Source organism: Lynx canadensis, chromosome C1 (assembly GCF_007474595.2).
Source record: "Lynx canadensis isolate LIC74 chromosome C1, mLynCan4.pri.v2, whole genome shotgun sequence".
NCBI lineage: Eukaryota > Metazoa > Chordata > Mammalia > Carnivora > Felidae > Lynx > Lynx canadensis.
This window is the reverse complement of record NC_044310.1, coordinates 165972420-165984199: the sequence shown is the minus strand read 5'-3', so window position 1 is coordinate 165984199 and position 11780 is coordinate 165972420. Positions and strand designations below refer to the sequence as shown.

The 11780-nt window shown below is 40.2% G+C and overlaps 1 protein-coding gene across 10 annotated transcripts in view; it reads right to left on the bottom strand.

Moving 5' to 3' along the window:
* Positions 1–231: 231 nt before the first annotated feature.
* OSBPL6 (oxysterol binding protein like 6) overlaps positions 232–11780 on the bottom strand; it is a 118370-nt gene continuing 106821 nt past the window's right edge. For all 10 annotated transcript variants that reach the window (XM_030326167.2, XM_030326166.2, XM_030326168.2 and 7 more), the window contains 6 exons: positions 10215–10293; positions 8219–8363; positions 5072–5216; positions 3539–3665; positions 2219–2341; positions 232–1171 (listed from right to left, as the gene is read on the bottom strand). In XM_030326167.2, the coding sequence (XP_030182027.1) occupies positions 1063–1171; positions 2219–2341; positions 3539–3665; positions 5072–5216; positions 8219–8363; positions 10215–10293 (728 nt within the window). In that variant the 3' untranslated portion in view covers positions 232–1062. The remainder of the gene's footprint in view (positions 1172–2218; positions 2342–3538; positions 3666–5071; positions 5217–8218; positions 8364–10214; positions 10294–11780) is intronic.

Below are 11780 nucleotides of genomic sequence, written 5' to 3'. Positions count from 1 at the left end.
TATTCTTGCTTCTGTTCCCAGCAGGTTTCCACTCGGTGCCAATGGGCTGGGCACAAGCCCGACATGGGGGTTACATTGTGCTCCACTCAGAAACAGTTTATGTTTACAGCAACTCCTAAGCCCACACAAAATTCCACATGCTTTTTGTTATTTCCTTCTAGGGTTTTAACACTGATGCCAAGTGTTCAAATCAAATACAGATATTGCCAAATAACAGGGCACACTGTGAGGTTAGGTCGAAGAGGGTTTATTATCGGGTGGCAGGACAGGAACTTGACGAGCAATGTGAATACAGAGATCTACTGAGCACACCTTTTCCTTCTTGCCCTTCGGATATATGATACAGTAGCCGACAGATCAAAGTAAAGCATGTGTCGTTTACTTTGCAAAAATCCATGTGTTAGTCTCCTAATTGTTCTGATCCCAGAAAGTGAATCATGCCATGATTCAAAAGAGCTGTCCTTCACATAAACCTAGGAGCACACATTTAAAAAATGATTTATTGTACATCTTTGCATTTCTTAAGGCATGAACAATGGCGTACAGATGGAACAGGTTCTGAGAAGTATCACATCTTTTTTGACAAGGTCAGCACAAGTACACCACATCAAATAGACACACTCGAAGTCTGAGCTGACCAGCTGCCATGGCCCGGGAGCTTCTCTGAGGACGGGATGGTGCTTCCAGACAAAGGACCAAACGCGTGGTTTAGACGTCACGTTGCTTTTAACTCTCTGGATCAGCTTTAAGCACCAGTTACAGTTTGTTTTCTTCACAGACACTTCAGACTTTGGATTTTATATTCTGCTCCTTTTTTTCTGCTTTTCAAGGAGGGCGTGGATGTTTTTTAAGGGATATGGTTGCAGCAAAACAGAAAGGATCCAAAAGTGGTTAGGGGCCTTGTCTAATGCACTTCTGAAAGTCCATTATAAAGATGAATAGAAAAGCAAATGGTCGGTTTTCAGTCGACCCAGAAACCACGCGGAGCTCTAGGAAACATAATTGTGCATAGTTATTTATTCATTCAGAGCGTGATATGTTGGCTAGCTCTACATTCCCAGTTTACCAAAGAACAGGACTGTCTACTTTGCTAAACCCAGGGTCCTTTCGCAGCTCCCAGTAGGTATCATTAGAAACCCAGGCTTCTCTTTGATTGGCATCAATAACTTTTCTGTGGAAATATAAAAACCGACATTAGACTCCAATCACATCAAGATGACCTGGTAATTGGACCCCCTCCCGTAGATGAGATGTGTATGTATAAGTGGTACTTCCTATAAGCAGTTAGTTTCCTATCTGCTTATTGATGGCTTGACTATTTTTGACCAAAAAGAAACTCACTTATATTTGTTCCTCTTGTTTGGTTGAAATGGAAGTGGATGGGGTCCTGGGGAAAGGGGTTAAGGGCATGAATAAATCACTTCCAGGCAAGGCTAGAAAGTGAACAGTGCCCGAAAAAGCACATGCAGGTACTGTACTAAGAGCTTCAGGTCCCACACAAGAACAGTCTGTGCTTCACTTGTGGGGAAAATTATACAACCACAGTAGCTCCGTGAGCCTCTGCAAGGCTCACGCCCAGAGTGCACCTTCGACACCTAAAGGGCACGGCTGCATTCCTCCCCAGAACAGTCACAAGATGGCGCCTTGAAAGCATATGAGCTTATTCGGGGCTGATAACGGCCTGGCTCTGGAGGGCCACAGACGGATTTGGAAAATACAGCTTACTCTGTGTGATGTCTACAAGATCCTGCAAATAATCCTGTAATAATCACCCGTGAACACACCATAGGAAGGCCAAATCTGAATGACATAAGCCCCGTATGATAGAAATAAAATGAAATACTAATGAAGCCAGGTGCCCTTGAGGGCAGTGGGGGTCCCATAGTGGCCCTGAGTGAGGGGGTAGAAGCAAGGTTCCACCATTCCAAATGGTGTAGTTGAAGGACAAACAACATTTTTGTACAAGACTCTCAACCTTTTTGCTGCCCACGAAAAGAAAAGAGCTGTTGAGAATTTATTTTGATGGTTCCAAACTGTTCACAAGTGCAAAATCTGGCTCAATATTTTCACTACCGAAACCAAAGTGACCAAAATCAGTTTAATCTGAAGTTCCCTGGACATTAAACTATCTCTCACTTTCTTTTTTTCACCTGGAGTTTCTCACTGCTTGTGGCAATCATTTGCAAAGTGTGCACCTGTTGGGAATGAACCGACTTACTTAAAAAATTTTGGTATATGTTCAAGGTTGTTTTCTTCCATGTAGCGCCTGCGTGATCTCTGCAGCTCCTCTACTCTTTGCTTCTCTGCTGCCGCAGCTTCTAAATTTCCTTCTTCCAAAAACCTAAGCAGAACACGGTTATCTCTTTAATATTTTATCCTCTTTTCTGAGAAAAAAAAAGTGTCATTTTGTATAAGATTACCTTCTGGCTGCTGAGGATATCACATGGTGAACAGTCATACTCTGGTAATGTCCCCTGGCTCCCGCCCCAGGCCACACTACCTCTGTCTGACCGCCCACCAATTAACATTACTTGCTGTGGATGCCAACTGAATTATCGCATACAGCAATGTAAAGCTAGGAGTGAAAGGTGAGTAGTTTGGCCTTGAAGACTTTTCTGTGCTCTCTCAGGCTCAGGACAACATGAAGTACCAGATGTACTCTTTCTCCATATTATCCAAAAAACACGTGCTAAAGCCCACAGGAAGGATGGTAGCTGGCTGCTCTCCATCTACTTTTAGAGCAGAGTGAGAGGGAAGGAGTGTCCCTGTCTTATTGATGAGAGTAAAACTGATGAAAAAAGAAAAGATAATAGTAGAGGAAATTACAAAAGGCCACAGAAAGGAAAGGAGTCATAAGTGAGGGAATACTGGACTAGAATCGAAAAGAAAAAGCAGACGCAATGGCAATTTACAAAACCTGTATTTAAATTTCAAAATGAAGCAAACTTCAATATGATGCACACGGAAAGTGTGTTGATGAGTGTGAATGTCAAACAGTGAGACTTCATGTTCTAGAGAGGGGGGTGGAATACAAGAGAATTGAATAGTAGGACATTCAATACTGGGTACTGTATTTTGAGTACATCTCATACCCTGTGGGGTCAAAACCATGCTGGGTAAACACGAGGCTTTGACTCAAAGCATTTCTGTAGCTTATCTTCTTATTCCTCAGGTTAAAACATACTCCATGTTAAAGAGTAGTAGAAACAAAGAGGTAAAAACACTGGAGGAGGTTTTAGTGGAGACAGAGTTCGTGAATTTGCATACTTTTGATGTCTTGGGGGCTAGGGGCGGAAACCTTTTGTTAAAAACTGTGTTATCTTCTTTGGGAACCCTTTTGTTGTGCTAAGTATCTGTTATGATCACCCATGAATATCATGCTAGCTAGGGTAGAAGACTCAACTCTTGCAGGGCGAATGAGGGAATGAGTGAATGATTCAATTAATAAAAGATAGTGGTGAAAATAAGCCTTGATGACATCTATAGTGCCGCCGTGCCATGATCTAGTGTCCATTTCAAATATCAACGCCATGCTCACCTCTGATCTGGCCGGAATCGGGCATCTGTTGGTGGAAGGAGATCTTTCAGCACAGGATCTAACTCATTGAGCTCAATAGCAAACCTTGTGAAACCATAGTAGAGTTCATAGTTGGTTGGCATGGAACCTGGAACGGTGCCAATAAACCACTGTGAGTGGCAAAGAGGAAGAAGCTTGCAGAAGCTGACTTCTTAACCCAGGTGCTTAATTAATACCCACACTAATACTAAATTTATAGTCATAAATATCAGATTAAGATTTTTCTTAAGTGCATTAACTTGGCTGTATTTTGCTAGATAGGAAACATTTTGTTAATTATCAGAACTGGTAGATTCATATATTTAATAAAATACAGTCTTTAACATAAAACTATGTACATATAATAGTCTTCACTAGCTAAACTATGCCATGATTTCTCCCCCAAATATTCAATTGGGTAACTAAATGCCAGGGTGATTAACTATGAACATTAAGACTTCACGAGAAACACCTGACAATTTACTTCTTTTTGGAAAAAGAAAAAGGCACAGGTCTACGTTAATATTTGTTGGCACTTTTTAACTAAACTCAAAGTCAGGATCTTTGTCTGCTTTGCTCATTGCTGTATTCCAAGCCCTTAGAGTAAAGTTTGATGCATAGTCACTACTCAATAAATAGCAGCTGATTGAATGAACTGACCACTCTACTAACAGGAAATTTAAATACTCATTGGGGCTTCTTAGAAAACCAACAACTAATTTTAAAGTTAGGAGTAACTGACAAAATTCCAGTGAAAATAAATGTCAGGTGGACACTTATTCCATTTACACTTGATATTCAAGTATTGCTAGTGTATTACCAGAACTCTCTTGATGTCTTTTTGTTAAATGTCAACATAATGCAGCTTTTTGCCGCTCAAGTGAGATCACTTACTCTGGTTAAGTTATTGAATTTGTGGATTATAGATGTTTGCAGGCTTTCCCTTGTTTTATTAGAACAGAGAATAAATAAGGATTTTAGTTTGTACAGTTCAATTATCTGAATTCTTTAATAAATACACCTAGCTTTTGAATGTGGGCATTACATTTAAAATGACTTTACATGAAGCCTAATCTCTGACCACACGTCTGATTTGGCTTAAATTTTATAATTCCTTATTATCAAATGTTGGGATTTACCTAATTTATATGTTAGGTAAAAATATATAACTATACTTGTCTTAAGCATCTACGGTTTTCTTTACGGTTTGTTTATGTTTTTAGAGAGCGATCGAGCATGGGGGAGGGGCAGAGACAGAGAGAGGGAAAAAGAGAATCCCAGGCAGGCTCTGAGCTGTCAGTGCAGAGCCTGACACAGGGCTCAATCCCACGTACGGTGAGATCATGACCTGAGCCAAATCCAAGAGTCAGACGCTTAACTGACTGAGCCACCCAGGCCCACCAAGCATCTACGTTTTTAATCTCACTATTAAAGAAAACAAACATGAGGGGAACTTCATGAGATGTGACATTCCCAAGGTGCCCTCCTAACGCAAGACACCCATACCCATCTCACCTGGTCTCCAGATGCACTTGGCAGAAGGGGCCACGCCACAGAAGAGCCCTTCATGCCACTTCCCAAATAGCCGGTGCACCACCTTCCCTTCCTGATCCATTACAACCCCCTGGACTTCATTCACATTAGAATTCCAGTAATTCACCTGGAAAAACCAAACTCAATTAAAACATCCGATCTCTTGGGGCGCCTGGGTGGCGCAGTCGGTTAAGCGTCCGACTTCGGCCAGGTCACGATCTCGCGGTCCGTGAGTTCGAGCCCCGCGTCAGGCTCTGGGCTGATGGCTCAGAGCCTGGAGCCTGTTTCTGATTCTGTGTCTCCCTCTCTCTCTGCCCCTCCCCCGTTCATGCTCTGTCTCTCTCTGTCCCAAAAATAAATAAACGTTGAAAAAAAAAAAAAAAAAAAAAAAAAAAAAAAAAAAAAAAAAAAAAAAAAAAAAAAAAAAAAAAAAAAAACATCCGATCTCTTTAATAACACCAATCCCTATAATTTCCATAAGGAAAATTTTCTTAACTTTGAAGTTACTCATTCAAATCACTTCCAGAAATCTACCTCAAAATGTTTTATATGAAAGTTTGGCTTTCTAAGTGTTAGTTGGCTTAACTTTATTTTTTTAAATTTTTTAAATGAAATTTGAGTAATCAGTTTTTACCTGTATGGCTAGTACATTTTCTTGATTACTTCCAAGCTATGGGGATAGTCTTTTTTTTTTTCTTTTTATGAACTTTATGGACTTGCCACTCACCATTGATTGATCTCAAATTAGTTGTGTGTGGTGTGATGTGGGGATCTGAGTTTATTATTATTTTTTTCTAATTTTTAATTATGTTTTTAATTAAATTCCAGTTAGCTAACCTATATGTAATATTCTTTTCAGGTGTACAATTTAGTGATTCAACATATACAACACCTAGCCCTCATCACAAGTGCCCTCTTTAATACCCATCACCTGTTTCTTCCATCCACCCCCTACCCATCTTTTTTTTTTTTTTAATACATATACAGTTTATTGTCAAGTTAGCTAACATCAGTGTATACGGTGTGCTCTTGGTTTTGGGGGTAGATTCCCATGATTCATCCCTTACAACACCCAGGGCTCATCCCAACAAGTGCCCTCCTCAATGCCCATCACCCATTTTCCCCTGTCCCTCACCGCCCCCTATAAACCCTCAGTTTGTTCTATTTAAGAGTCTCTTATGATTTGCTTCCCTCCCTCTCTGTTTGAAACTATTTTGTCCCCTTTCCTTCCCCCATGATCTGTTATGTTTCTCAAGTTCCACATATGAGTGAAAACATATGGTATCTGCCTTTCTCTGACTGACTTATTTCACCTAGCATAATCCTCTCCAGTTCCACCCACATTGTTGCAAAAGGCAGGATTTCATTCTTTAAAGAAAGGGATAATCTCTATGCTAGGGCAGAAAAGACTCTGTTTCTATCCTAATAACCTAAAATTAATTTACAGGTTAGTAATTTCTTCCTTAGATCCTCCTATCTCAAATTTTTCCTTTGCTCATGGGTTTTAATGAGTTTCAATGGGCGATGCTGCAGAAGTCATTTGTGAAATAATTTTTATAGTGTCCACAAATAGCTAAATTTCATCAGGAAAACCCTGGTCTGGCCTTATTCCAGCCATGCTTCTCCCCGGGAGACTAGAAGTCTGGGAATTTACCCATCTGGATCCCATGGCCCCCTTCTAGATCAGGTGCTAGAATTCCCCTTCCCAACAACTCTAAGCTTATTCCACAGTCAGCACTGGCCTTTCCTTTGGATTCATCCATCCAAAGGGCAGACCATCCACCACCAGTGTGTGAATTTAGGCCTGAGGGGTGGCCAGTGGTGTTTGAGGCGAGTGTGGACAGAGCTCAGACATGCAGCTGGACTGCCTTCACATGTGTGGGCAAGGCCCCTGTGGGGCAGGACATAGCCAGCTGCAGGAGGGGGGAAAGTGGGAAGGCCATCCATCGGGTCTGGTTCTCCTGTGCTGCCAGGTTTCCAGCTCACAGTTCTAAAGGGTCCAATCTGGCCTTGGGGGTTTTGTTATAAAAGGCATATTTGTCAAGGTCACAGAACAGAATGTAAGCTATTTGACAGACTGTAGGTTTGATCTACAAATTTTAAATATTTACACATATGGAATTGGGGCCCCCATTTGTACTCTTGCTCTGAGCTCTGGAAATATTGGGGCAGGCCTAAATCGAAGCTTCTTGTGGCCCACAAAACTAAATGCACACATTTACTGTCGCCACCCAACCAGAGCCAACTAATGATCCTGGCTTTTCAGTTCTCAGCCACCTAATGAGTAGCTTTTTTTCCAAGGAAAAAAGGAAAACACAAAAAACATCTTGAGTGAAAATAAAGACCTTCAATTAATAACACGACCTTCCAAATGGCTTCAAAGGATTTTACTAAGAGAACATTTTTGAGTGTTAAGACTTCAATATGTTACCCGCTTTTGCCACGACAGAATGAGATCAGGAGTAGAACAGATAAAGGGGCTGGTGGGATCTCTGTACCATGATGAGTTCTGTAGCATGCCTAAACAAGAGGGCAATACTGTGTGTTCCTCTTTGGACCACAGACACTAAGGGAAAATGATATTGTGTAAGCATTTCTATCCCAGGAATCTTTTCCTGTTAATAAAGGTGATGTTTTTTCTTGAATGTATTTGGATTATAATAGTGGCAGAGTTGGATAAGCTTGTGGTGACTGGAAGCTATCATCCACACGCATCCTCAGAAAATGACAAATGCATTATAATTAGCTCCCTAAAATAAGATCACTTGACTGTGTTGCAATCAAGCAGGAATAGAAATAGAAACCAGAGGACTCGCTATAGGCAAGAAGTGTTTTCTGGAATTTTACCTAATGGGTGCTGACTGGCTGCTTAAAAAGAAAATTCTTTGGAAAGAGTATTTCTTCTGTCTTGAGATGGTGCCTTTTTTGACCTCCACACATTCAGAAGTCTAGATGCCTTGTGTAACTCTACCAGTAGGTTCTGCTTTCTTATCTAAAATGCCCATAAGGATCAATGGTACAGGATAGATTCACTTGCTGCTGTTTAAGGTAACTGTTTTATTTCTCCTTTACAAAGCACTTTATATTGGTTTTTTTTTTTTTTCTTGACTGTTGTGTGATATTATTTACCTTAACAAATGTGAGTTTGCAAATGCAAACACTGCTTTTGGTATTTCTAATGGTTACTTCTCCATAATGCTCTATCCACCTCCTCCCACTGAGAATATTATGTATACATGTGGTGACTTTATTCCATACATAGCAATCTCCATACCTAGGGAAGAATACAACATTGATTAAAAACAATGAAGGTTACAAATATTTATGACTGTTTCTACTACTGAGAATATTCTTTGGCCAAAGCTCTCTCTTCCCTCCTTTTCCCTCTCATTTCTTTGTTGAACATTTCTATGTAGTCAAGGATATTTATGATATGATTTATTCATTTAAGGAACATTTCAGTGCTTCCTGTAGGCCAGGTGCTAAAGCTACCAAGTTGAATAGGACCTGTGTCTTGCTCTCTTGGAGCCAACAGTATGGTAGGGGTAGATGGACATGGAAACAAATACTTACAATAAAATATGATGAGGAAGTAGCATGAGAACAGAGAAAGGGGACTCCTTATATCTGCCTGGAACATGCAGTAAGTATCAAGGAAGATTTGTTAGAGAAGGCTGGGTTCAGTCTAAGCTTGGAGGGTGGAAAGGAGGGTGCTGCAGGCTGCGAAAGGCACTGACAAAGCCACAGAGGCCAGAATAGCATGGTGCATCTGGGGGCCTGCCAGTGGTGTGCCACACATGAGCGGGTATGGTGGGTGGCAAGACTGGCAAGGTGGGTGGGGTGGAGCAGGGAAAGCCTTCAATGATGTCCCAATGAGTCTGGCTGGATTCACAGTGCAGGTAATGCGCCACTGTGGAAGGATCTGAAGGAGATGGGCATGGTAGGATGGGACTTTAAGTAAGATTATCCTCAGCACGTTGTTTCATACTCTGAGTTAAGACCAAAGATGTGAATAATTCTTTGAGAAAAGACTAATGATCACAGCACGTACCTAATGCAAATTCTGGGACAGAGCTTCTGCCAAGGAATGAGATGACATAGCTTCAGATTGCCTTTAAGTTTATACATTATCTATATTTTCTTCTTTACTTTTTTTAATGTTTATTTATTATTTTGAGAGAGAGAGAGAGAGAGACAGAGAGCGAGCAGAGGAGGGGCAGAGAGAGAAGGGGACACAGAATTCAAAGCAGGTTCCAGGCTCCGAGGCATCAGCACAGAGCCCGACTTGGGGCTCAAACCCACAAACCGCGAGATCATGACCTGAGCCGAAGTCGGATGCTCAACCAACTGAGCCACCCAGGCTAATAAAATTTATCTATTTTTCAAAATAAAATAAAACACTTCTGAGTTTCTAAGAAGACTTATGAGTTGGTATCATGTAGACTCTATATACACCATGGTGTATACAGAGGGAAAACTCTTCTCATGAATTTGCAAATAAAGTCTATTTTGTGGTTCTGGGAATTCTTCCCGTTCCCCACCTTCTTTCATATCCCATCCACCAGCAAATTCTGTCATTAAATAAGCAAAAAACAAAACAAAACAAAACAAAACACCACCAACCAAATGAAGAAAGAAACAAAACAACAATCAAGCCTTTGGCCTCAATGAAAACTTCAATTAATTTAAAAAATTTATAGGCTATATCCTCTGGAAAAATACCATAAAAGAATTCCATCACTCTTCCTCAATAACTTAGACATTAGAAATAGTCCCTGGATCTAAGGTGAATTCAAAAGTGAAAACATATATTATATAGAAAAAAAAGTGGCTAAAAAGAACCTCTGATGTAAAATGCAAACTAACATGGTGACTGGGACAGGTAGGTGGCTGGTATTGACTTGATGAATGGAGGATGAGCAGAGAGAAGTAGGGAGCTTTGATACAGATGCTAAAGTCCTCATTTGCTTTTGGTGGGGGGATCCATTCTCAAAACTTTGGAGATGTTAACAGAAGCTTTGGGCATACATAGAAATGGACTGTTGGCACCTTCTAGAGATTCAAAGGCCCATTTCTGATTTAGAAAAGCAGGTAAGAGACCAAAAGGAAGATGAGAGCAACCTACCTGGGAAGCATGACATTCAGTGTTCCAACAGGCAGGATTTCCATCGACTTCCCCCAGAACTTGTTTTTCCATCTGATATCTAAACAACATAGGCAGAGGAGAAGAAATATATATTCCATATCTAATCATTTATTCTATAAAAACCTAACATGTGTATCACACTCTACATTCCACAAAGAACTTTTGCAATCACAATTGATTCTATATTGTTGATTTAACATATCAAGTACCTGGGGATGGCCCACGGTGAAAAGATTAACTGTGAACCAAAAAAATCTACTGTCTATGTTTCTCCATGACACATGTTCCTTATCTGTTTCAACTAATACAACTGGGAAAAACTCAGAACAGTATGTGTATACACATGTGTGTATGAATATTCATGTACACATATACACATAGACTCTACTGTGCTTTAATGTCTAGATAAATGTTGTTGTAAGTTTTAACTAAATGGTGGAAACAGTTAACATACATGTTAAAAATAAGATGTATAATAAAAATAATTGCAGTATGGCAATACCATGGATTTATTTACATACTGATTTGAAAAGTTATATGATTTGGGAAAATAGTAAAAAAAGAAAATCTCTAATACAGAAAGTAAGTAAGATTTATGAGAAAATGAAATTAACCTAAGGAACATGTTCCTATGCTGGTTGTTAAGATATGGCCCAGGGCTCATATGATGTTTATCTCACATGATGGCTTTATGTGTTACTGGGGGACACTCAGGTTTGCCTGTGCATTTGTAATAACCACTTGGCCCCATTTTGATGGACTGTAAGTAAGGGAGCTTAGTGTGGTTTCCACAAAATTTCTGACTCTTTGTTATGACCAAGAAATGACTTATTTTCTCATTTTGCAATCAAATACAGTCATAGTACTCTATCATTTTGTGTGTTTCCGGGTTGAGAAAGTGCATACGAGAAGAGGCATTCTGTGAGCAATGACGCTCCCTTCCAAACATGAAGGAACAATTTATACTTAATGGTTAAACGTACATATGCAGTTGACCCTTGAGCAACATGGGTTTGAAATGCATGGGTCCACTCATAGGCAGATTTTCTTTGATCAATAGGGTACAGTACTATAAATATATTTTCTCTTCCTTATGATTTTCTTAATAACAATTTCTTTTCTCTAGCTTACTTTACTATAAGAACATAGTACATAATACATATAACATACAAAATATGTGTTCATTGACTGCTTATGCTATTGTTAAGGCTTCTGGTCAATGGTAGCCTGTTAGTAGTTAAGTTTTTGGAGGAGTCAAAAGTGACACGAAATTTAGACTGTGGGGGTCAGCACCCTAACCCCAGGGTTTTCAAGGGTCAACTGTATAGTTTTCTTTCTAAAGGGGTTTTGAAGGGTACCTGGGGGGCTCAGTCGGTTAAGTGTCCGACTCTTGATTTCGGCTCAGGTCATGATCTAGTGGTTTGTGAGTTTGAGCCCTGCATTGGGCTCTGAGCTCATAGTGCAGAGCCTGCTTGGGATTCTCCCTCTCTCGCTCTCTCTGCTCATGCGCATGCACTCTCTCTCTCTCTCTCTCAAAATAAATAA